At 43.4% G+C, this 25311-nt stretch overlaps 2 protein-coding genes and 1 non-coding gene across 14 annotated transcripts in view; 1 reads left to right on the top strand and 2 right to left on the bottom strand.

Moving 5' to 3' along the window:
• IMMT (inner membrane mitochondrial protein) overlaps positions 1–13375 on the top strand; it is a 49530-nt gene extending 36155 nt beyond the window's left edge. For 7 of the 10 annotated variants that reach the window (XM_066267613.1, XM_066267621.1, XM_066267617.1 and 4 more), the window contains 5 exons: positions 3266–3280; positions 5650–5873; positions 9849–9980; positions 11548–11677; positions 12443–13375. In XM_066267613.1, the coding sequence (XP_066123710.1) occupies positions 3266–3280; positions 5650–5873; positions 9849–9980; positions 11548–11677; positions 12443–13056 (1115 nt within the window). In that variant the 3' untranslated portion in view covers positions 13057–13375. The remainder of the gene's footprint in view (positions 1–3265; positions 3281–5649; positions 5874–9848; positions 9981–11547; positions 11678–12442) is intronic. The other 3 variants (XM_066267618.1, XM_066267615.1, XM_066267622.1) reach the window with 1 other exon arrangement.
• Positions 13376–15145: 1770 nt separating this feature from the next.
• PTCD3 (pentatricopeptide repeat domain 3) overlaps positions 15146–25311 on the bottom strand; it is a 48665-nt gene continuing 38499 nt past the window's right edge. The window contains exons 17-25 of one of the 3 annotated variants that reach the window (XR_010730338.1): positions 24278–24384; positions 23503–23581; positions 23311–23401; positions 21524–21609; positions 20474–20622; positions 19097–19138; positions 18327–18485; positions 17919–18063; positions 15146–16900 (exon numbers count right to left, since the gene is read on the bottom strand). Coding sequence is in view for 2 of the 3 variants with exons in the window: in XM_066267624.1 (XP_066123721.1) it covers positions 18003–18063; positions 18327–18485; positions 19097–19138; positions 20474–20622; positions 21524–21609; positions 23311–23401; positions 23503–23581; positions 24278–24384 (774 nt within the window). In the remaining variant the exon portion in view is untranslated. Of the gene's footprint in view, positions 18064–18326; positions 18486–19096; positions 19139–20473; positions 20623–21523; positions 21610–23310; positions 23402–23502; positions 23582–24277; positions 24385–25311 lie in introns of all 3 variants that reach the window. The other 2 variants (XM_066267624.1, XM_066267626.1) reach the window with 2 other exon arrangements.
• Positions 19536–19672, bottom strand: LOC136332447 (small nucleolar RNA SNORD94). Its single transcript, XR_010730710.1, has one exon. It is a non-coding gene; the product is annotated as a small nucleolar RNA SNORD94 (small nucleolar RNA).

Raw genomic sequence — 25311 nt, 5'->3', positions numbered from 1 at the left:
CTGGCACCTAGTGGGTACAGGCCAAAGATGCTGCTAAACGCCCTGCAGTACACAGACCAACCCACACAAGGAAGAGTGATCTGGCCAGAACGCAGTACTAATGAGGTTGGAAAACCTGGCATTAAAGAAGTGTGTACAAAGTGAAAGTCCCCTACAGTGCCATCTCTGAATTATTTTTTTACATAACCTCCATTTAATGTTTTATTAATTTTTAAAATAGATTATATATTCACATAATAACAAAATTTTAAAGGGATAAATGTTATCTAGTTAAGTTTCCCTTTTCGGAACACAGCCACCCGGCTCCTTTGTCTGTTACTGATCCCTTGTGCAACTCTGGAGACGTGAAGTGCTCTGTGACCACGCCGGCCCTGAGAGAGATCCTTGCCTCTGAGAGCTGAACTCATTAAGACCTACACCAAACTGTTAGTGCCGCACTATATTACCAGTTATTTTGCTCTTATTAGTCTTATTTCCCTAAGTTAGAACTGCCTTGATGATTTAATGTCTGATATTTTCTTTGTGCTCTCCATAGCTGAGCATGGTGTCAAACATAATAGCTAACGTTATTAAGCATTATTACTTTTTTAAAATTTTTAATTGATTTAGAGAGGAAGGGAGACAGACATTAATTTATTGTTCAATTTATTTATGACTTCACTGGCTTGTATGCACCCTGACCCGGATCGAACCCACAACCTTGGCATATCAGGATGATGTTCTAACCAATTTAGCTACTCCCAGGCCACAGCTGGGGCATCATTTTATGTCTAGCACTGTGTTCTAATTTCTTCACATTAATTATTTAAATTTCATTATAGCCCTATGAGGTAAGTGTTGTTATTACGCCCATTTTACAGATGTGAAAATTGAGACAGAGGTTAAGTAATTGCCCAAGGTTGGGAATAGGGCCAGGATTTTCTTCTTACCCACTAGCCTTGCTGTTCTCTGCTTGATTGGTTTGTTCTGGCAGCATAGAGCCCCTTTTCAGTGATATGATTGTAATGAGGAGGAAAATTCATTTTTATGAGATTGAGGTTGTAGGGAGGGATACATAAGGAAAGGAAGCTAGTTAAAAGCTCCTGGAGTAATCTGAGGGTATGTGATATGGGCCACCTACTGTGTGTGCCAGGGGCACTGAAAAGGAAGACTGGGAAGGAAACCGTCATTGTAATCATTTAGATTGATTCCTTGAACCATAAGTTACAGTATCTAGTGAAGTTGACTATGTATACTTCCTGATCCAGCAGTTCAACTCCTAGATATATGGTCTAGCACAGTGGTCCCCAACCCCCGGGCCACGGACACATACCGGTCCGCAGAGAAAAAATAACTTACATTATTTCCGTTTTATTTATATTTAAGTCTGAACGATGTTTTATTTTTAAAAAATGACCAGATTCCCTCTGTTACATCCGTCTAAGACTCACTCTTGACGCTTGTCTCAGTCACGTGATACATTTATCCGTCCCACCCTAAAGGTCCATGAAAATATTTTCTGACATTAAACCGGTCCGTGGCCCAAAAAAGGTTGGGGATCACTGGTCTAGCAGACTCACATGGGTGCCAGAAGAGAGTCATCAGAATGTTCACAGCAGCACTGGTTCAAGAGCAGAAAAGTCAGAAGCAGCTCAGCATTCTCACACATGGCAGCACAAATGAATGAGCCAGAACTACATCTCTCCAACATAGATGTTGAGAGAGATGAAAAGTTGCAGAAAATTACCACTTACACCACTTATGTCAGGGGTCCCCAAACTATGCAGCCCCCTGGGGCCATTTATCCGGCCCCCGCCGCACTTCCGGAAGGGGCACCTCTTTCATTGGTGGTCAGTGAGAGGAGCATAGTTCCCATTGAAATACTGGTCAGTTTGTTGATTTAAATTTACTTGTTCTTTATTTAAAATATTGTATTTGTTCCCTTTCTGTTTTTTTTTTACTTTAAAATAAGATCTGTGCAGTGTGCATAGGGATTTGTTCATAGTTTTCTTTATAGTCCGGCCCTCCGACGGTCTGAGGGACAGTGAACTGGCCCCCTGTGTAAAAAGTTTGGGGACCCCTGACTTATGTGAAGCTTAAGAACATGCATGCAAAATAGAACCATATATTGTTTAAGGATGCATACATATGTAAAGTATAACAAAATGATTGATGAAACACCCACAGTGGCTGAAGAGAGGATGGACCATTAGGAAGCGTGCTGTTGCCAGGGTGAGAGAGTAGGGTGCAAGGTGTAAATTGTCAGTGTTCCCAGGGGACACTTCCTTCACTGCTTAGAGACTAGTGTATATAGCCATATTTATATCCCATGTTAGACTGACGTGTTATTTTTCTTCTTGTCCATCTTTGGTAGTTTTTCCTTTAACACTGGGACAGATTTCTGGTTGAATACCAGATTAAGTGGTGGAAATTAAGAACTGTTTTGGATGAAAAATACCTGTCTTTGTACTTTTGAATCCAAGGGTCATACCTAGAATGTTAAGAAGCTCATACTGAGGCAGGAGACTGACTGCTTCTTAGTTTATTTTACTTTATTTTAATTTAATTTTTCTCCATTGATTTGAAAGAAAGGAAGGGGGGAGAAAGAGAGAGAGAGAGAGTGGAAGGGAGAGAAAGAAGCATCAACTTGTTCCACTTAGTTGTGTACCCAGTGATTGCTTCTTGTATGTGCCCTTACCAAGGCTCAAACCACTGACCTCAGGTTCAAGCCAGTGACCCCAGTATCAGACCAGCGACCTCAGCACTCTGTAACAATGCCCTAGCCACTGCACCACAAGCCAGGGCTTTTAGTTTAATTTGTACAGGTTAAACTCAAATTTAATGTCAGTTCACTGTTTTCAGATTTTCAAAGAAAGATTAATTTTGTAATTATTTGAGATGTTAGGAGAAGCCCGCTACTGAGAACAGTCAAGATTGCGTCAGTGAAATACTCTGAATTAATGCAGATGAAGGGCGTAAGCGAGAGTTATAGGTTCTATGTAAAAACTAAATTGATTGGTTTAGCAAAAATAGAGATGAGTACCTAAAAATGAATTTAAAATCAATGACTCTCATTTTCTAAAATGTTAGGATTTGCCTTGATTTATATTGTTTTACAATCATTTAAAATTTCAGGAAATAAACTATTATTTTGCTTCCCAATATTAAAATATGCCTTTTCCACTGATTTCTCATTTCTTCTTGTTTCCTTTTGGATATTTCTATTTAGTTATTAATGATAACTGAAATATATAATTTTTAAAAACTGTTTTGTTTTCCTTTGTAGCTGTTTCTGACCTAGGTGAGTAATTATGTGTCTTTTATATTTAAAGGCTTTTGTTTTGAGTCTTGGAAGATTGAAGTCTTTTTGTTTTCCCTGAGATTCTGATACTAAACCACTTGAATAATTATAGAATTATGCTGCATGTGATCAGTCTGATTTGGATGCCTTTCACATCCATGTTCTCTCGTCTACAAAAATCATTTCACCAAGTGATTGGGAACCTGTAGATGTGTGTGTGTTTAATTTTTTATTTTGTAAAATTAAAAAAAAAATTTATTGATTTTAGAGAGGGAATAAGGGAGAGAGAGAGAGGGACAGGAACATCTGTTCCTATATGCGCCCTGACCAGGGATTGTATCGACAACCTCTGCACTTTGCGATGACCAACTGAGCTATCCAGCCAGGGCTATTTTGTAAAATTTTAAACAATGAAAAGTAGGAAGAAAACTATAATGAACTCCTATGGACCAGTCACTCAACTTCAGCAAATATCAACACACGGCTGGTTTTGTCTCGTTTATTTCCACAGCTTATTAAGAAGCAGATTCCAAATATTATATCCTCCTATTACTTGTAAATATTTTAAGTATTTGTTTAAAAAATTATCTTGATACCATTTTCACATGTAAAATAATAATCCCTAAAATCAAATGTCTATGAAGTGTTCAAATATTTCCAATTATTTTATAGAATGCGTTTTTCCCCATTATTTATTTATTTATTTTTTGCATTTTTCTGAAGTTGAAAACGGGTGGGGGGGCAGTCAGACAGACTCCTGCATGCACCTGACCGGGATCCACCCGGCACGCCCACCAGGGGGCGATGCTCTGCCCATCCGGGGCTTCACTCTGCCACAATCAGAGCCATTCTAGCGCGCCTGAGGCAGAGGCCACAGAGCCATTCTCAGAGCCCAGGCAAACTTTTGCTTCAATGGAGCCTTGGCTGCGGGAGGGGAAGAGAGAGACAGAGAGGAAGGAGAGGGGGAAGAGTGGAGAAGCAGATGGGCGCTTCTCCTGTGTGCCCTGGCCGGGAATCGAACCCGGGATTCCTGCACGCCAGGCCGACGCTCTGCCACTGAGCTAACCGGCCAGGGCCTTTCTCATTATTTTATTCAAGTCAACATCCAAAGGAGCTACACATGTTGAATTTGGTCAGTAAACCTCTTATCCCCACTTTGTTTTTCAGTCTATTAAATACAGAGTTGAGTAATTTATCATATAGTATTTCTCACATTATATTTTGCTGTTAGAACCATAACTCTTCATCTCTGGTAATATATTATTACAACACTTCTGGCCCTGGTTGGATAGCTCAGTTGTTTGGAGTCTCATCCCAAAGTGGAGGTTGCTGGTTTAATCCCCGGTCAGGGCACATTAGGAGCAGACTGATGTTCCTGTCTCTTTCTCCCTCACTCCCCTCCTCTCTCTCTCTCTAAAATCAATAGAATAAACAGTAAAAACAAAAACAAACAAACAAAAAACTTCTATAGTGTGAAATTAGGGTGGGGGGAGAGTGTTTAAGCTTAAATCTTGGGGCATGAGTATTTTTATAAACTCCACAAGTGACTCTGGTGGATAGTTCCAGTTGCAGATCTGTCCTAGATAATATCTTATGTTATACAAACTCTTACTAGCGGAAAGCCTGAGAGGCAAAATTATGGTGCGTTATTAAACCAATTTATAATTAGTTCAGATTAGATGTACTGATTTGGGTTCCTGGAAAAGAACTGACTACATACTTGAAATTCTACCAAAATTACTTTTCTTGGGATTGAAAACACCTTGGTTGTTGGCCATGAGCTTTGAATTTCTAATTGCAATGAAGAATCTAAACCTCTTTTTAAATGTTAGCTACTCTTTGCTTTTCTTTACAGCTGATAAATTTTATAATGAATTGAAACAAGTTGCCCTGTAGATACAGTTTTGGTGAAATAATTATTTCATTGAATAAAATGTTAATTATAATTAACATTTTTTTAATTTAATTTTGGGGGGGTATTTTTTCAAAGTTAGAAGTGGGGAGGCAGTCAGACAGACTCCTACATGCGTCCAGCCAGGATCCACCCAGCATGCCCACCAGGGGGCGATGCTCTACCCATCTGGGACATTGCTCCATTGTGGCTGGAACCATTCTAGCACCTGAGGTGGAGGCCATGGAGCCATCCTCAGCGCCTGGGCCAACTTTGCTCCAGTGGAGCCTTGGCTGTGGGAGGGGAAGAGAGAGACAGAGAGTAAGGTGAGGGGGAAGGGTGGAGAAGCAGATGGGCGCTTCTCCTGTGTGCCCTGACCGGGAATTGAACCCGGGACTTCCACAAGCCAGGAAATGCTCTACTGCTGAGCAAACCAACCAGGGCCATAATTAACATTTTAATGTGGTTTTCTGTTTAGCTGACAAGCTGTCTACTGATGATCTAAACTCCCTGGTTGCTCATGCGCATCGCCGCATTGACCAGCTCAACAGAGAGCTGGCGGAACAGAAGGCCACAGAGAAGCAGCACATTGCCTTGGCCTTGGAGAAGCAGAAGCTGGAGGAAAAGCGGGCATTTGACTCTGCAGTGGCAAAAGCATTGGAACATCACAGGAGTGAGATACAGGCTGAACAAGACAGAAAGGTAGAATGGGAATGAATGCCTAACATTTAAAGTGAATCTAACTTGATTATCTACTTCTAGAGATAATACCGGCAGTCACTGACTAAAATACTAGATGTAAGTCATCCCCCCCACCTCTTGAATAGGGAGCTTTGGCCCTTGTTCTAGTCAGAACTTCTAGAAAAGGATTAACTTGCCAGGGTTCCTTCATGCTGAGCATATGCACAAGTGTAGGAAAGTAACAAGCTCCTGGTGTCTGGATTGTTTGGCGTATCTTGTCCCAGTGAGCCTCTGCCCCTTAAAGCAGTGCTGAAAAAATCTCTGTGGGGGCCTGAGTGTATTTTCCTCTGCCAGTGTTTTCAAGTAGGTGGCAGTTTAGAATGGATAGGATTGCTCTGTATTCTTCTGTCTGGGTGCATCTGTGTTGAATATTGTCTGTAGGCTGATCATGAGCTTGACTCCCATCCTCCCTCCGTGTCTTTGGCTGCACGGTGACCACTCCCTCCTTGTTAAGACTCCTCCTTCCCTCTTCCACCAGGACACCATGTTCTTCTGGCTTTCCTCCCACCTGCTGGCCACTCCTTGTCCTCCTCCTTTGCCCACCTCTTAAACGCTGGCATTGGTGTTGAAACCCATCCATCTAAACTGTCTCCAAGTGCTCTTAACTAGTCTGTGGCTTTTTTTTTTTTTTTTTTTACAGAGACAGAGAGTCAGAGAGAGGGATAGACAGGGACAGACAGACAGGAACGGAGAGAGATGAGAAGCATCAATCATCAGTTTTTCGTTGCGCATTGCGACACCTTAGTTCATTGATTGCTTTCTCATATGTGCCTTGACCACGGGCCTTCAGCTGACCAAGTATAACCCCTTGCTTGAGCCAGCGACCTTGGGTCCAAGCTGGTGAGCTTTTGTTCAAACCAGATGAGCCTGCACTCAAGCTGGTGACCTCCGGATCTCTAACCTGGGTCTCTGCATCCCAGTCTGACGCTCTACCCACTGCGCCACCGCCTGGTCAGGCACTAGTCTGTGGCTTTTAAGTGTATTCCTGTCACTTGAGACATTGCTAGCTCTGACATCTGCCTCGGCTTCTCATTGCCTAGCAGCTGACTGGATGTCTCAGACTGTATTTTCATTAGTCATTTCAAACTCAGCATATTCAAAACGAATTTCTTGATTTTCTCCCACTGGTCTCCTAGCCCTCCTTTAGCTTTTTTCTTTCTAAATAAACCTCCATCTACCCAGTTGCTCAAACAAGAAATCCTGCTTTGTCATTTCTCCATCATCTTGCACATTCAGACCATATGACACAGCTGACCAGTTCTGGATCTAAAGTAAATCCCAAATCTTCACTTTCCTCTTTGTCCATTCCCAGCATCTTAGCCCAGAGTGTAATCTTAACAGGTTCCATGTCTTCATACCCATCTCTCTATGTCGCATGGTCTTTATAAAACGATTGGACACTAGGTGCTGAAAACCCTGGCCACTGCATTCAGTATAGCCTGTACCAAAAGGCCTCTTGAGCTTATTCCTGTTTGCTGTGAGCAAGGCTTCCCTTATTTACCTGGAGCCCTGTTTTTTGGGGGGCGGGGGAGGAATGGTACCCTGGCTACTTCTTTTTTGGAGAGATCTTTGCTCTGACTGGTACATTGTTCTGGTTCCTCTATTTAAACCTTAGTTGTAAGCTTAGGTATCACCTCAGTAAGGCCATTTCTATCCCTTCACTCTAAAGGAGAAACTCTGTATTTCTTTCATATTCTCCTATGTATTTCTTAAAAATAAGTATCACAGTCTAGTCCAGTGGTTCTCAAACTTTTTGAAGTTGGGGCGCATTTACAATCCTACAAATAATTGTAGGTGCACTATATACAAATTTCTGAGAGATGTGTTATAATACATTTTTATGTTACATTTTTTGAGTTATGCTTTTTAGAATTTGTAAAAAGGAGGGGTTAAAAATAAAAGACAAGAGTTATCTTTATATATATAAAGATAGATACATTCATAGTAAGATTTAGTAAATTCGGCAGGTCCCAGCACAAATATGTTAAGTTTTTCCATTCTTGTGTTTATGAGAAACATGAGCCTGATGTGTCCTAGTGATTCTTTCAATGTTTGTGCATATATTTGAAAGGCAAATTCTCATTTCCTCATCAATACATTGAAGAATTCCTCTCTTTTTACTCTAGTGTTGAGTGCAGAAAACCCCCACCATACATATCATCTTAACTTTACACCAAATAAAGGATAGAAGAAACTTGCCTCTAGTCTTTCTGGGGAACATGGGCGGGTAGTGTAAACAATCCAGCACCACAGCTTAACAGCCTTTTGCAACCTAATCAGACAAGTGAGGTGGGGGGTTGGGCATACTGTCAGCTACAGCCAATTCCCCACACCCCTGTCCCCCAAAAATCTAAACTCCAAAAACCCTGTTGGAGTTTTGATCCCCCAAAGGCACATATTTCTCTGGAATACCATAGGGCGCACCTGGAAATCTTCCAGGGCACATGAGTGTGCCCCGGCACACACTCTGAGAACCAGTGGTCTAAGATCTCTGTTTTGTTTGCCTGGTTATATCCAACCATGTAGTAGGCACTGCCTAGCACAGGACTCATACTTGATAGATATTTATGTGCTAAGAGATTATTTTTTAGAGAGATGGACAGACAGGAAGGGAGAGAGATAAGCATCAACTCATAGTAGCGGCATTTTATTTTTTTTGTGACAGAGAGAGGGACAGATAGGGACAGACAGGAAGGGAGAGAGATGAGAAGCATCAGTTCTTCCATGTGGCACCTTAGTTGTTCATTGATTGCTTTCTCATATGTGCCTTGACCAGGGGGGCTACAGCAGACCAAGTGACCCCTTGCTCAAGCCAGCAGCTATGGAGTCATGTATATAATCCCAAGCTCAAGCTGATGGGCCCACACTAAAGCCAGAGATCTCAGGGTTTCTAATCTGGATCCTCAGGGTCCCAGGTCAATGATCTATCTACTGTACTACCACCTAGTCATGCTAAATGGCTTCATTTATTATGTTGTTTCTGACAATAAGCCAATGAATTGTAGGGAATCAGTGTTAAGTAATCTGTGATATGACCTATTGCTAATTGTTAGGCAAGCCTTTTCATAATTTGGATCTAAATTTATGTAAAATAAGCAGTTTCAGAGCAGTTTTGTTTAGCTATTTATTGATTTTCTTAACAGTTCTTCACAGTAGGTGTTACTTAAGAATAGAGACTGGAGACTTGAGAAGAGAGGTTGTCTCCCCAGGGCCCACAGATGGCTATATATACTGAAGCCATGTTGGATCCCAAGCCATTGTCGTGATTTTTTCTCCCCATAATCTGGGATTTGTTCATTCTCAATGGGGAGCGTGGGATTCAGGAAATGACAGTGTTTGCTTTCTATAGGAAGCAACATGGTGCTAAGGAAGAAACAGATTTATGAGCCAGGGAGATCAATGTGTGTAATCTGATTTTTTTAAATTTTATTTTTTTACAGAGACGGAGTCAGAGGGATAGATAGGGACAGACAGACAGGAATGGAGAGAGATGAGAAGCATCAATCATCAGTTTCTCGTTGTGCACTTTAGTTGTTCATTGATTGCTTTCTCATATGTGCCTTGACCGTGGGGCTACAGCAGACCGAGTAACCTGTTGCTCAAGCCAGCGACCTTGGGCCCAAGCTGGTGAGCTTTGCTCAAACCAGATGAGCCTGCGCTCAAGCTGGCGACGTCGGGGTCTCGAACCTGGGTCCTCTGCATCCCAGTTCAACACTATCCACTTCGCCACCGCCTGGTCAGGCTAATCTAATTTTTGCCACAGCTGTGTGACCCTATTTGAGTCTGCCTCATAGAAGTAGAAGGCATGTGGAGGCATGTGTGGCACATCCTAGGGGACCAGGACAGGAGGTTGCCGTCATCGTTGCTACTAGTGTTCTCTTTTTCTACAAACACACATGAGGATTGGGAACTAATCATTATTGTTTGGTTTTGCAGGTGGAGGAAGTCAGAGATGCCATGGAAAATGAAATGAGAACCCAGCTTCGCCGGCAGGCTGCTGCCCACACTGATCACTTACAAGATGTCCTCAGGGTACAAGAACAGGAACTGAAACAGGAATTTGAGCAGGTAAAGCATTAACTCCCTTTTAGCCTCCTGCCCCTTTCCGTTAATAGCAGTCTCCTTTCCTTTTAACACGCTTTGTGTGTCATTCCCTCTGAGGACTCAGAAGACTGAGGGAAGAGTGCTTGTGTCTCTTTGCAAAACTGATCCTTTTTACGTAAAGGTGTGCCTGTGTGTTCTTGCTCAGATGTGTTTTGTATTTCTCTCCTGTCATTTAGAGCCTTTGAAGTTTTAAGGAGGGTTGGTACATGTGGGATTTTGAGAATGCAAATAATACTTGACATAATTTATGAGTGACTTCATTCAGCCAGTGTATTTTTGTGAGGTGCCAGCCTGTGCCAGGCAATGCCTCCTAGATGCCTACTGGTTGCATGCTGCATGAGACAGACTAGACTGTCAGAGACGAGTAAACAAAAGAAACATCTCAGATTGTGGTACTTGTTTTCTTTTGTTGTTTTTAGATTTTTTTATTGATTTTACAGAGAGAGGAGAGGGTATGGGAAGCGAGAAGTATCAACTCAGTTGCTTCACTTTAGTTGTTCACTGATTGCTTGACATATATACCTTGACTGGGCAAGCCCAGGGTTTCAAACTGGTGACCTCAAGCATTCCAGGTCAACGATCTATCTACTGTGCCAGCACAGGTCAGGCTGTGGACTTGTTTTTCAGAAAATAAAGAGGGCTCTTGTGAGAATTGACCCTGCTTTATCTGCATAAACTCCTGTGGGTTATGTGGTAGTTCCTAGATTTTTATATCTGAGGAAACTTCCAAGAAAGGTTCAGTTTGGAAATCATCAGGGTATCTTTAATCATAATTAGTTCCTACTCAGCAAGTCATTTTTAATATACTAACTTATTTTGTCTCATGAAAATGAGATTTTCCATGTAAGAAAATCTTCCAGAAAATTGAAATTTATGCCCATATCAAAGGCATTTTACTTTAAATTCTGTTTCAAGGGCATTTTTCTGAAAAACATAAAATGAATACATCATCTCTTAAAGAAGATATTGAATATAACTGAATTTAGTTATTCGGCTTTGCATGACAGTACAGAAGTTGGTATTTTCTCATTTTATAGCCTTTTTTTTTTTAGTGAGAGGGAAAGATGAGAGGCATCAACTGGCAGTTGCAACACCTTAGTTGTTCACTGATTACTTCTCATACGGGCCTCGATCAGGGGGCTCCAGCTGAGCCAGATGAACCCGCGCTCAAGCCAGTGAGCTCGGGGTTTTCAACCTGGGATGTCAGCAAACCTGGTCAATGCTTTGTCCATTGCGCCACCACCATTCAGGCTTAACAGCCTTCTTTAAAATAAAATTTTTTCTTCTCCTGTTAGTCTGCCTCCTCTAATATTAGACTTCATTAGTAAATTTGTAGAAAGTTACACATTAAATATGAGTTTCAGGAAATTTTGAATTCATATACATAATACAGGCATTTCATGACAGTTGTTTGAAGTTTTAAAGGATCTCTTTGCTTCTGGAAGGGAGTAACAGGGAGACTTTAGTGTCCTGAAGGTTGACATGTGTTGAGGTGGCGTCACTTGTTTCTGGACACTTTGTTTTACTTCAGGACCTGTCTGAGAAACTCGCTGAGCAGGAACTGCAGTTTCGCCGGCTCAGTCAGGAGCAAGTTGACAACTTTACTCTGGATATAAACACTGCCTATGCCAGACTGCGAGGGATCGAACAGGCTGTTCAGAGTGAGTACATGGAGCTTGTAGATGACATTAGTCAGTCCAGCTTCTTACTACAACTTCCTGTTATAAGGAGAATGGGATACCTGCATGGACATTAGGGTGTAGAGATGAAGTCACTCTAATAAACGATTCATTTCTTGGAAAATTAGCTGTCGATGATTGTCTGCAGGTGCTGATCTGCTGATTCTGCCCACCAAATGGACAGTAGTTATGCTGAGGCCTCTTACCACATTGAAAGGGGAATGTCCTAACAATGAAGGTGTTGATAGGGGTTTCTTTGGGGTGTTATGGAATCCTTTAGTCAGATAAAGATAAAAATAAGTAGTCCATTAACTATTTGAAGTCTTCCATCTCTTTTCAGGAAATTTCTGATGGCCTTAGCATAAGTCTTAGTCTTATCTAAATATTCCCTTCTCAAACATCTCTACAGATAAATATATCTGAATTAGAAGCCATGCATTGTCCTAGATGTCAGAGAGAGAAGGGAGACTCGGTTGTGCATATGCACAAACATTCTCTTGGTTTTCTCCATGCCTTTAGGAAGAAAAGGTCCTCATCAGATTAGGTCATGGCCTGTTGCCTCATTTGAAGAGGCCAGCTAGGAAATAACACTCCAGAAATACGAAGTGGGCTAGGGCTGGGAAATGCTCTTTGCGGCCCTTTCACATGTAGATTTATCTTAGTGAAGGTGCGTCAGTTCTCTGCATGTATAAGGACAAATAGTCGAATGGAAAGGAAAATGTTTTTCTTTGCCTGTTTTCTTCATAGGTCATGCAGTTGCTGAAGAGGAGGCCAGAAAAGCCCACCAGCTCTGGCTGTCGGTGGAGGCACTGAAGTACAGCATGAGGACGGGCTCTGTAGACCTGCCCACTGTCCCGCTGGGTAGTGCAGTCGAGGCCATCAGAGCCACCTGCTCTGATAGTGAATTTGCCCAGGCTTTAACTGCAGCCATCCCTCCAGAGTCACTGACCCGGGGGGTGTACAGTGAAGAGACCCTTAGAGTCCGTTTCTATGCTGTCCAGAAACTGGCCCGAAGGGTAGCAATGATTGATGAAACCAGAAATAGCTTATACCAGTACTTTCTCTCCTACTTGCAGTCTCTGCTCCTATTCCCACCTCAGCAGCTGAAGCCACCAGTAGAGCTCTGCCCTGAGGATACAAACACGTTTAAGTTATTGTCGTATGCCTCCTATTGCATTGAGCATGGTGATCTGGAGCTGGCAGCGAAGTTTGTCAACCAGCTGAAGGGGGAGTCCAGACGAGTGGCACAGGACTGGCTGAAGGAAGCCCGAATGACTCTAGAAACTAAACAGATAGTGGACATCCTGACAGCATATGCCAGTGCTGTGGGAATAGGAACCACTCAGGTACAGCAAGAGTAAAGTCTAGGAAGCTTGTAATGGCCCAGTTCATGTCAGAGGAAATCAGTAATACCTGAAGGGTTTTCAGCAGGCTCCCAGAATTGTCTAGAAAGGAGCAGCTTACAAATGCTGTTCTAAATGTTAACACCTGTTGCATTTATATTATTTCCATTTGCTGTCATGTCTGAGCTCCAGTACTTTCTTTGCAACTTGTGTAACATTTTTCCTTTTTCAGGTTTTACTGATCAGGTTTGTGAGCCAATCAAAATAATGTTTCTGATCCTTGTTACTATTGATTTTGCCCTTAAAGAAAACTGAATAAAACAAAAGATGAAAACTGTAGCTATCCCTTTCAAAAAGTACCATTTCTAGCTGTGTACAAAAAAATTTCCTTGAGAAGCAGAACAGAAAAGAGTAGTTGTACACTCCATTTCCAGGCTGTGAATTGGGTCCCACAAGTCCAAGGGTTCTTGGCTTTGAAGGTTGTGGTGAACCAATTCCTGCTGGTCAAACTTGAGTGCTATACAAACCAAAATGCCAAATGTTGACATTTGGAGATGTTTCAGTGACTGCAGGGTACTGGGAATAGTATGTATCCCACTTTTTTTATCGCTACCAGAGAAAATACTTATTTTGGGACTGCATGCATGCACACACACACAATTTGAGACTTTCTTAGTTTTCCTCTCTGAAGATGAGGATAACTGTGAACTCATAAATTCCAACAAAAATTAGTGTTAGGAAGAATACTCATAGTATTTTTGTGGAGTAAACGATAAATGAGTTTGTTAATGTTTACACAATATGGCAAAGATATTGAGGAGGCAGTTTTGTTTGATTTATCTGTAAATCATGAAAAACAGGAGGCTCTGCATTTCTGCAAGTATGCCGGCCTGACTTTGGATTGTTACATTCAGGTCCACGTGACACTTGACCGTGTCTTTTTTTTTTTTTTCCCCTGAAGCTGGAAATGGGGAGAGACAGAGACTCCCGCATGCGCCCGACCGGGATCCACCCGGCATGCCCACCAGGGGACGACGCTCTGCCCCTCCGGGGCATCGCTCTGTTGCAACCAGAGCCACTCTAGCGCCTGGGGCAGAGGCCAAGGAGCCATCCCCAGTGCCCGGGCCATCTTTGCTCCAATGGAGCCTCGGCTGCGGGAGGGGAAGAGAGAGACAGAGAGGAAGGAGAGGGGGAGGGATGGAGAAGCAGATGGGCGCTTCTCCTGTGTGCCCTGCCCAGGAATCAAACCCGGGACTTCTGCACGCCAGGCCGACGCTCTACCACTGAGCCAACCGGCCAGTGCCTTGACCGTCTTTTGATTTGGGGGATCTATGGGAGGATTTTGGCCCGAGTTCACGTCACTCTTACATTTCTAAGTGGATTCTGTGTGATGCCCTGAATTTCTGCAGGTACTCTTGGCACCTGCGGGCTATTAAGATTTTGTGAGAACATCCCAAACTTAGGTTTTCTTGGGAATCAATTCTCCCGTGACCTTTATGCCTCTTGGACATTCTTAGTTTGCAAGAGTAAATCTTGCTGAGCTCTGTGCACTTTTCTTGAGCTTGATTATCCTAGTTCTTTTACAGACCACGGCTGTGCAGGTCGGTGAACAGCATGCTTCATGGGTTCCTTCACTGCCCACTTCGTGTGCCTTACATGTGACCATTCTATGCCTAGCACACTGCCTTTTATCACCAATATAAGAGACCCATTTCTCTGGTCAACAGCCACTCTGCCCATCCATGCTAGTGACTGCTGTCACAGCATGTCCTAGTTCAATGTTTCTCAAACATTTTTGGCTATAACCAACACTAAGTAAAAGAATTCACATCATGATCAGTTACACTAATATGCGTGCATCTAGATGCATATTTCTATTGCATTGGAAAACATCAAAAACTTATTTTAAATATCAAATGTTCTCTTCCTAATTCCCATACACAGGTAATCTCTGAGGCAACACCGAAGTGTCTGCACACAATAGACTTGTCTTTGCCCATCATTCTGGGAGTCCTGACTCCCATTCCTCATCTGATGCTCTGATTTCTCCTGTTCCTTTTTTTTATTATTATTCATTTTTAGAGAGGAGAGAGAGAGACAGAGAGGGAGAGAGAGGAGAGAGAGACAGAGAGAAGGGGGGAGGAGCTGGAAGCATCAACTCCCATATGTGCCTTGACCAGGCAAGCCCAGGGTTTCGAACCGGCGACCTCAGCATTTCCAGGTCAACGCTTTATCCACTGCGCCACCACAGGTCAGGCTCTCCTGTTCCTTTTTGATAAGTTACTCAGTAAGTTTCATTCCCCAGTTCCAATTTACAAAAGTCCATCATGTGATTCGTTTTTACATATGGTGGCTTTACATGGCATTCACACTGGTGCCTCAACTCTGGCCCTTTAAAGCAGTACATACCCTTTTACTGCTCCAAAGCTTTCCAAACTTGGTTCTAGTCTGAATTGGGTCTCAAGTATAAATCAAATCTTTCTCCTATCATTTTTTTAAAATGTTAAACTGAATCAACTTAATATAATTGTTTCCTATGTAAACAGCTGAGAAATGTTGCGACTGTTCTATGAGTGGTGTTTTTTTTTTTACAGGGACAGAGAGAGAGTCAGAGAGAGGGATAGGGACAGACAGACAGACAGGAACGGAGAGAGATGAGAAGCATCAATCATTAAATCATTAGTTTTTCGTTGCGACACCTTAGTTCATTGACTGCTTTCTCATATGTGCCTCGACCGCGGGCCTTCAGCAGACCAAATAACCCCTTGCTCGAGACAGTGACCTTGGGTCCAAGCCCGTGAGCCTTTTGCTCAAACCAGATGAGCCCGTGCTCAAGCTGGCGACCTTGGGGTCTCGAACCTGGGTCCTCCGCATCCCAGTCTGACGCTGTATCCACTGTGCCACCACCTGGTCAGGCTCTATGAGTGTTCTTTAAAAATGAGGGATCCTATTATATCACCAAGAAGCCAGTCATTTTAGTAAGTGCCTTTTAGGATTCAGTACCTGAGTTATAAAAGTGTAAAGAGAAGCTAAAAGCAAAAATTGCTAGGTTACTAACTTTGGCACCCCCCCCTCCCCAAAAAAGAGACAGAACATCTTTTACTATCAGAGGCTATTTCATTACTTGGTAAAATGTCTAAATGTGAGACCATGAATAGTTGAATGCAGTTTTTTGCCCAGAGAGGGTTTGAAATATCTGTAGCACAGTTAAACACACACAGCTGCATCCCCCACAAATGACATGTCAGTTCAGATGGACTTTCCCCAGCAACTGCATAGCTGCAAAGCACCACGGTGAGATTCACACAGGGCCTGGCAAGGGCGAATGTACCATTCTCAGCAAGTACATGGCCAAGAGAGGCATTTGCAGGTGCCAAAGAAAGGGGAAGGGGAAGGGGCTGGGTTAACAGAAGTTGCCAGGTAGTTCTTGGAATTTGTAAAGCAAGATCAAAAGGCTAACCTGTCCAATCTGTCCTTTTGCTCATTTGCTTTGCTATGTCAAGGGGCCAGTTGAGCAATGCACATGAATGCTTAAGTAGCTAACTACTGTGTACCACAGCCCCTTGTCTTAAAATGACATTCTAGAAGAAAACACAAACCAATACTGATGTTTTGGAGGACATATGAATGGTTCCTGGCCTAGTGAGGATGGTGAATGGAGATGGATACAGACATCAACACAATACAGCAGCCCATGAATGACAACGCTGGAAGGTAAGGATGAAGGTGCTCATCTGCGAACTCCTGGGATGCCTCATCGCCTGCGCATCAGATGAGCAAAGGCAGCCTGTGGTGGAGCACCCTGTGCAAAGGGCAGAATGCTCCTGCAAACCTCCCAAGTCATGTCAGCTTCCAAAACCATCTGGAAATAATGGTAAGAGACAAATGCTAGGCACAGAGGTTCCTGACCAACTTAATCACGAGCAACACAATCATGTCAAGACATTTCAATCGGCCCGACCAGGCGGTGGCACATGAATAGAGCATCGGACTGGGATGCTGAGGACTCAGGTTTGAAACCCGGCCTGAATGCAGGCTCATCCACCTTGAGCACAAGGTCACCAGCTTGAGCTCAGGATCACAGACATGACCCATGGTTGCTGGCTTGAGCAAGGGGTCACCGGCCCAGCTGGAGCCCCCCAGGTCAAGGCACGTATGAGAAAGCAATCCATGAACTAAGTTGCCACAACCATGAGTGGATGCTTCTCATCTCCCTTCCTGTGTCTCGCAAAAAAATAAATAAAATTAATCCTTTTGTCAGCCCAAGCACTCGGACACTAAGTACAGCATAACCAGAGGTGCCAGCAGACAAAGATGGGAAAGAGGGAGATGACACACTCTCATGCAAGCCCCCAGTCCAGTGCAGAGACAATGGCAAAGTCTAAGTAAAACACTGGAACTGGAAACGCATACACGTGTCTACTATTCAGTATTTATTTAGTCTTCATTTCCAGTGGTGTGGCCTAAACTCCTGCCATTGTCCTCTACTCAAGTCTAACGTGTAGTTTTTACCAGAAATAAATACCCCTGTAACTGGGATACTACTGACCCAATAGCAACTATGATGTAACTGTGAAAGCCTCCTTTAGACACCTTCCCTAAGCACAGAAAGGACCAGCATCACGGCATCAGCCAACAGCAGCTGAGGTTCACAGTGGGAGGACGACACTGATTGCAGCAGTGAGACAGCAGCTGACACCGCAGTGCGTGGGGCTCATGCTGACGTCAGGGCCACGTGCCGTACCCTGTGCATCCATGAACTAAAGGTGGGAGTGCTGCTGTCTACACCACCAACCTTGGATGGATGGCTCAGTGCGTACCCAATAAGGAATTAAACCTTCAAATAAGTCAGTGTTGTATCAGAGTAGTTCAAAGTTTACCAAATCTGTATTCTCATTTTATTCCTAAATGGTTAAGTATTAGCCCCTCAGGCTAAGCCACAGCTGCTCCTGACTGGCCCACTTTCATGTGCCTTCGCTGATGTCGCTGTCACCGGCCAGTGCAGTCGGGGGTCCCAGGGCCTCCCTGTAAGGAAGAGAAACTGGAGTTACCTGCGCTTCAGTCTTGGGGACAGGAAATCTTGCAGCGTCACTAAACTATCAACAAAGGAAAGGTTCCAAAAGCCAGATCTACAGGCCTCCCTGACTTGTGTAAAATGAAATAAATCAATACATCCTGCTATCCGCAAAGAAAGGAAATTCAGGGGGTAGATTTAAATCTGATCATTTGAACAGTTTGCTCTACTTTTATAACCTTCCTTCATGGTGAAAATACAAGCAGCCACTTACTTCTGCTCTGGGCTGAGCACGAAGTCCGCCAGCACTCTCTGGGCAAGGCCCTCGCAGACAGGCAGGCTGAAGGCCCTCGCCAGCCTGACCACCTCAATGGCCTGCGGAGGGCTGTGGGATGCTTTTGCACTGTCCAGAAACTCACTCAGCAATTCATTTCTGTAAAAGGAAGGCAAATTGGCAACCTTCCTCTACTAAAGCCCTTAACCCCCAGACACAGGTTTACATGGAATCTAGCACTTTAGAACATTTAGTCATAAAGTCCTCAAGTGTGGCTCTGGAGGCAAAGTTACATAAAGTCTAAACCTTAAAGAGCCAAAGAGAAAAGGAACACTGGCTCAGTACACCCTCACTGATCATTTGGTCAGTGTCCCCGGAGCTGTGATCACAGGACATACCAACCAGTGCCTGCCTCAGTAGTTTTCAACCTTTTTACACTTGGGGACCAGTGAATAGAATTATTTCGGGCACCGCTAAGGCAGAAATCCCCCAGCATACGCGAATTCAACTAAGATCACTGGGTCTACAGTCTTCATAAAACATCAGGGTGGTTAACTCTTTCTCGGACCAGCTCAAAATTTCTGGTGGACCGGTTTGTGGACCAGTGGTTGAAAGACAGTGTCCTTGATGGTGCGTGTGGCTGTCCCTGAGAAAAGAGCCCAGGTACTGTGGCTGAGGCATGTGAAAAATTCCCAACCACCCCCAGAGAAAACAGAAGCCCATGCAGCTAGTTCCAGGACATAGCAGGCAGCCTGTTAACATCAACTTACCTAGGGATCTTATTATGCTTCCTGAAAAGCCCCAACATTTTCCTGTTCAACATGAGAGGAGAAGATTATGAACACTAATAGAACCAAAGGCAATCCATCCAATGACCACAGCTGTTCTCCTCTTGGATGCAGAGATTATAGTGGGAGCTCCGGAAGATGCCCATCGCTGAACTCCACTGCCTCCCAGCACTGTCTCTGCACCAGTCCCTTTGGGTGCTCAAGCCCCTCCTCCTAACCTCCACATGTGTACAAGTCTCACAGGCAAATCCCGTTTGCTGTCAGGGTTGAGAACTGCTGGGCAGATCATTTTAAGAGGTTCACTGCATTCCTCCCAGGGAGAGACTATATATCCCAGGGGTAGTCAGAAGATCAAGTATGACTGCTTTCCTGTTACCATCCAGTGTGAGCTTAGAGTGCCTTAAAACCATGTTATGAAGAACAGGCTCAGAATGAGGCATCAGTCTCATGCATGTGCTCGCCGTCACCCTGCCACATGCGGGACTAAGGAGAGGCACATACATTCAGCTCCCATGACTCAGCTGAGGTCCGTACCCCTGCGCCAATCATCACAGCCTGATTCGTAACAAGTGTCTCAACCTGCCTGGGAACACATCGAGCACCGGATGTTTCTAACACTAGCAGCATAGCTGGTTGTGTGACTCACACTCCTAAGACCCATGAGGCAGCAGGCTATCCCCAGCTTTTCCTGGAGATAGTGAACAACTATTTTGGACAATTTTATATTCAAATTAAGTTACTTTCTTGTGCTACAGAAGCCATGCACGAGTACGCCCCACTCATTGACTCTCAGAACATTCATATCCTAACAAGACACAGCAGAACCGGTCTTCTTTTGCAGATTCCTCTGCTTTTAGAACAGTGAGTAGGCAGGTCTCCATCCACAAACGCCAGAAATTAGTGTGGCACAAAGTAAAGGCGGGTTCTAGTCAAGGCTGTGTTAAGTACATTCCAGTAAATGCCAGTTTCCTGATATCCCAATACGCAGCCTGGGGGGTGGGGGGAGCACCCACAAATGAAATTCTTGAATAAATCAAACACTAGAACACTTTCAAAAATAAAATTCTTTGATCATTTTATTCTACTTAAGTGGACTGATAAGTGACTTACTTGCCCAAATACAGAAAACATAAAGGTCACTAATGGAAAGAAAGTTAGTTCATTGAACCATGTCCTCTCCTAAATCATGTATAGTGGTTTTCTTCCAAACTCTACTTTTCAGTTTTTCTGGAAGTTTCCATAGAAAACTCATTTGTCTACTGATAAACTACACAACACACAGTCAAATCTGAGACTCTAAGGACCAGGGTAAATGTCCTCTGAGGTCCTAATTCATACATACTGAGATGGTGCACTCACCAAGCTTCCTGAGCTCTCCCAGCCCTCAGGAAGAGGAGAGCTATACAGTTCAGAGGCTTGGCTGGCCAGTCGGGAGCAGTCTGCCTGGTGTCTGGACTCTCGTAAGTAGCCTTGATGTCAGCAGCACAGTCGGCAAACGCCACCTGAAGCTGAGAGGCCGCACGAGTCAGCACAGCTGCTAACTGACTTTATGAAAATTTAAGTTTCAGCGACTCCATAGATTATTCAACATTTCTGAGCAATGCATTTTACCACTTGCAAACACAAATGTAGCACACAAGTAACACAGTAAACACTAAATCATCCTGCCCTGGAGTAAACTATGAATTTTCTTTTTAGGTAGGTACTTTATTTTTTCTTTTTTTTTTTTTTTTTTAAATATTTTATTTATTGATTTTTTAGAGAGAGAGGAGTTGAGAGAGAGAGACAGAGAGAGAGAGAAAGGGGAGGAGCAGGAAGCATCAACTCCCATATGTGCCTTGACCAGGCAAGCCCAAGGTTTCGAACTGGCGACCTCAGTGTTCCAGGTCGACGCTTTATCCCACTGCGCCACCACAGGTCAGGCGGTAGGTACTTTATTTTAATGCAAGCTGCTATTGTCAGGACAGAAAGAAGCTATTTTCATGTTGCTTGCTTTGGACTACAGGAATAAGAATGTCTAAAGAAATGGTATTCTGCTAATGGCTGGATATGTTTCGATGTATAACTTAAATCCGGATTTAGGCCTGACCTGTGGTGGCGCAGTGGATAAAGCATCGACCTGGAATGCTGAGGTCGCTGGTTCAAAACCCTGGGCTTGCCTGGTCAAGGCACATATCGGAGTTGATGCTTCCTGCTCCTCCCTTCTCTCTCTCTCTCTCTCTCTCTCTCTCTCCTCTCTAAAATGAAAAAATGAAATCTTAAAAAAAAAAATCCGGATTTAGGTGGCAGAATTCTCCATAATGACAGATGAACCAGGAAATTACCCTGACAGGGCCCCCGCTACTAGCACACACATTGGTTAGTATACATCTAATGATGCTAATGAGCTTGAGCATCAATACAACCTACCTCTGGCGGATGGTGGTCCCGTGCCATAAGCATCAGAATCTCTTCTTTCAATTCACTGCGAAAAGTGTGACCATATTCTTTACTATCTTGAAACAAAAAAGGAATGTAGTGAGAAGTCATCACCACCAGGTAAGCAAAATCTTCTTTGGCTCAAACAGGTTGCTGATGTTACCTATTCTAGGCTTATTTCAGGCTTCCAGAAACCCAGCAGGACCATTTGTGGTTAAAAACAGATAAAAGAGCAGCAGAAGCCACTGCCCACTTCCAGCAAAGGGTTACATAGCACACACTGCACTGGAGCGCCACCAGCTGTAAGTGTAAGGTGCTGTTTACAGCATGTGAGCATTGCCAGTGACCTGTGGTACAGAACCGCTAGTGTGTGAAGCAGCAGGCAGGGCAGGGCTCTGATCTCAGTGCTCAGACATGGAAACCTGAGGCAGAGAAACTGCCATCATCAGTCACCTAGTGGAAAGATATAGCATCTTCTGCAGCCAATTTACATACACACATCACACACACACATACACACACACAAATGACTGGCTAGCAACTGAACCACAGAGATAAACATGGCAGAGAGGAACAGGCTTTGGGGTTTGAGGTCTGCATTTATACTTATACAATATAATTAGAATTGATTCTAATCTTCTCTTTGTCATACCACACAACAGGTGCATAAAACCTAGCTTTTTTCTATTGCTAAATAACTAATTTAGGCCATTTGAAATTTTTACTCATGCAACTTAATATGCAACACAAGCATGTAGGTCATCTTAAAGTAGATCTCAATATAATTAATTTAGTCAAAAATGGAAGTTTTCGCCTGACCAGGAGGTGGCGCAGTGGATAGAGTGTCGGACTGGGATACAGAGGACCCAGGTTAGAGACCCCGAGGTTGCCAGCTTGAGTGTGGGCTTATCTGGTTTGAGCAAAGCTCACGAGCTTGGACCCAAGGTCGCTGGCTTCAAGGGGTTACTTGGTCTGCTGAAGGCCCACGGTCAAGGCACATATGAGAAAGCAATCAATGAACAACTAAGGTGTCACAACGAAAAACTGATTGATGCTTCTCATCTCTCTCTGTTCCTGTCTGTTTGTCCCTATCTATCCGTCTTTCTTTCTGTCTCTGTAAAAAAAAAAAAAAAAGAAAAAAAAAGTTTTCAACGTTAATATGTTAGTATGTTTCTTTATCAAAATGTAGGACAGCTTGGCCTGTGGTGGTACAGTTGATAAAGTGGCATCTTGAAACACTAAGGCTGTCAGTTTGAAACCCCAGGCCTGCTTGGTCAAGGCACATATATATAAGAAGCAACCACAAGTTGATGATTCCTGTTCGTCCCCCATCTTTCTCTCTCTCTCTCCTTACTCTAAAATCAGTAAATAAAATCTTTAAAAAAATAAAAAATGGAAGCCCTGGTCGATTGCCTCAGTGGTAGAGCATCGGCCCAGCGTATGGATGTCCCGGGTTCGATTCCCAGTCAGGGCACACAGGGGAAGCGCCCATCTGCTTCTCCACTGTTCCCATGCCTTCTCTCTCTCCCTCCTGCAGCCATGGCTGAATTGGTTCAAGTGAACTGGCCCAGGCGCTGAGGATGGCTCCGTACCCTCTGCCTCAGGCGCTAGATATCACTAGGTTCCCGGAGCAATGGCCCGATGGGCAGAGCATCGCCCAGTAGAGGGCTAACCGCGTCAGGGCGCAGACAGGCATCTCTATCTCTGCCTCTCCACCTGTCACTTCATAAAGAGAACAGCAAGGTGAGATAGGCCTGGACACATAAGTGTAAACTGACCTTTCCAAATCTGAGGAATCACTTCTAGCCTGTTTGCCACATCCAATGCTTGGAGAAGATCTATCAATGTTTGAGAATGGGGAAAGAAGACCTGATTTAAAAGAAATACAAATATATTTTTAAAATATTAATCAGCAAAGATTCCAAAACAGATATATACAACACTATGTGATAAACAATGAGTCATCTTACTGAAGGTATCAAGTCCTTATACCATTTCAAGGTGACGTCAATTTGTTCCATAAGACAAAGCAAATTGAAGAACTTGGAACTATAATGAAGGAAAAATGCATGTTTAGTCTAAAAACCCTTAATGGGAATAATTAAATTACAGCATAGTTATATGAGGATGTATTATACAGAATTTAAAAACCATTTAAAAGTTATAAATAATTTCAAGTTACACGAGCCCGTGCTAACCCACGAGGCATGAACTGCTTTCTGGACTTCCCAGTTAATAGCTTCTGACCCTCACTGGTCATTTGTGGGTACACTCCCGGCTCACGGTGAGTACACAATAAGATCATACTGATTTCAAAGCACTGAATGTGAAGAAAGGATTTGGGCACACAGGAGACAATCGCCACACACCTATAATGAGCTGACTCCCCAAGTTCTCCTTTTTATCTGCCTAAAAGCAAATCCACTTAAGTCTCATGGTGCTCCAGCACCTGCATGTCTAATAACAAGAGACTGTGATAAAAACTTTAGGGACCCTCGCTGCTATAAACTTACAAATAAAAAAATAGGAGGGCTTACAGGAAAAACATATGTGGATTTAATGTGTTACAAAGAAACTCAGTCTGGCAAATCAGTTTTTCTACTGCTTAAACTTCCCAGGGTTCCACGGACTGCTAAGTCAGGGGCCTGTACCTGGGATTGGAGAAAAGGGAGGGTCCCCAATAGCCTCCCACTGGCAGAATCAACTAACAGCTGTGGGAAGGTGCTCAATGCCCAACACACTTACTAGTAGTAATTACGTCGATGATCGTGTCCAATGAATTTCCGGTTGTCTCCAGTGTTTAAAAGGCCATGTACTTGGTAAGCAAGCTCTAGATCTTTGAGAGAGGAGCACTGAAAATTTGTAGGAAGTAAACATCACTTTTAGAGATTTTTAACAGTGGCTCATTACATAAAAAAAATAAGTATAGTCACTTGTCGATATATTTATGCTGATTCAACATATTACTGGTTAACATCAAATGAGATACATGAAATCAAGGGGAAAAAAGCAAAACAAAACCACAAGTTCTGTGAAATTTAAAGCAAAATTATTCTGATCTAATAATTATATCTTTAAAAATCAATCCTACAAGAACCTTGCTGACATGCACAAAGGCAGAATAGAATGCTCACTCCAGCATCAGTGTACAAGCAAAAAGCCCATGAAATAGCTCCAAAATCAGCCACAGGAGAGGAGGTACTGAAATTGTAGCAATACTGTACCGCTCTCTATAAACAAATACCATGGCAATGTGTCTGGGTGCATATATGAATGCCCGGAGGGAAAGGCCTGGAAGGGTATGCACTAAACTGCAAAGCAGAATCCTTAGGGAGCAGCATTTGCTCATTCATTCTGAAGCTGCTTGAAGTTTTTCCTATACTATGTGATAAAAAACCAAAATTAATAATAACTGCCATCAATTTAAAAAGTTACCAATAACCTGACCAGGAGGTGGCACAGTGGATAGAGCGTCGGACTGGGATGCGGAAGGACCCAGGTTCGAGACCCCGAGGTCTCCAGCTTGAGTGCAGGCTCATCTGGTTTGAGCAAAGCTCACCAGCTTGGACCCAAGGTCGCTGGCTCAAGCAAGGGGTTACTCAGTCTGCTGAAGGCCCGCGGTCAAGGCACATATGAGAAAGCAATCAATGAACAACTAAGGTGTTGCAACGCGCAATGAAAAACTAATGATTGATGCTTCTCATCTCTCTCTGTTCCTGTCTGTCTGTCCCTGTCTATCCCTCTCTCTGACTCACTCTCTGTCTCTGTAAAAAATAAAT

The sequence above is a fragment of the Saccopteryx bilineata genome, chromosome 3, assembly GCF_036850765.1.
Source record: "Saccopteryx bilineata isolate mSacBil1 chromosome 3, mSacBil1_pri_phased_curated, whole genome shotgun sequence".
Taxonomy (NCBI): Eukaryota; Metazoa; Chordata; class Mammalia; order Chiroptera; family Emballonuridae; genus Saccopteryx; species Saccopteryx bilineata.
The sequence above is the reverse complement of the archived record's forward strand: the minus strand, read 5'-3'. Positions and strand labels throughout refer to the sequence as shown.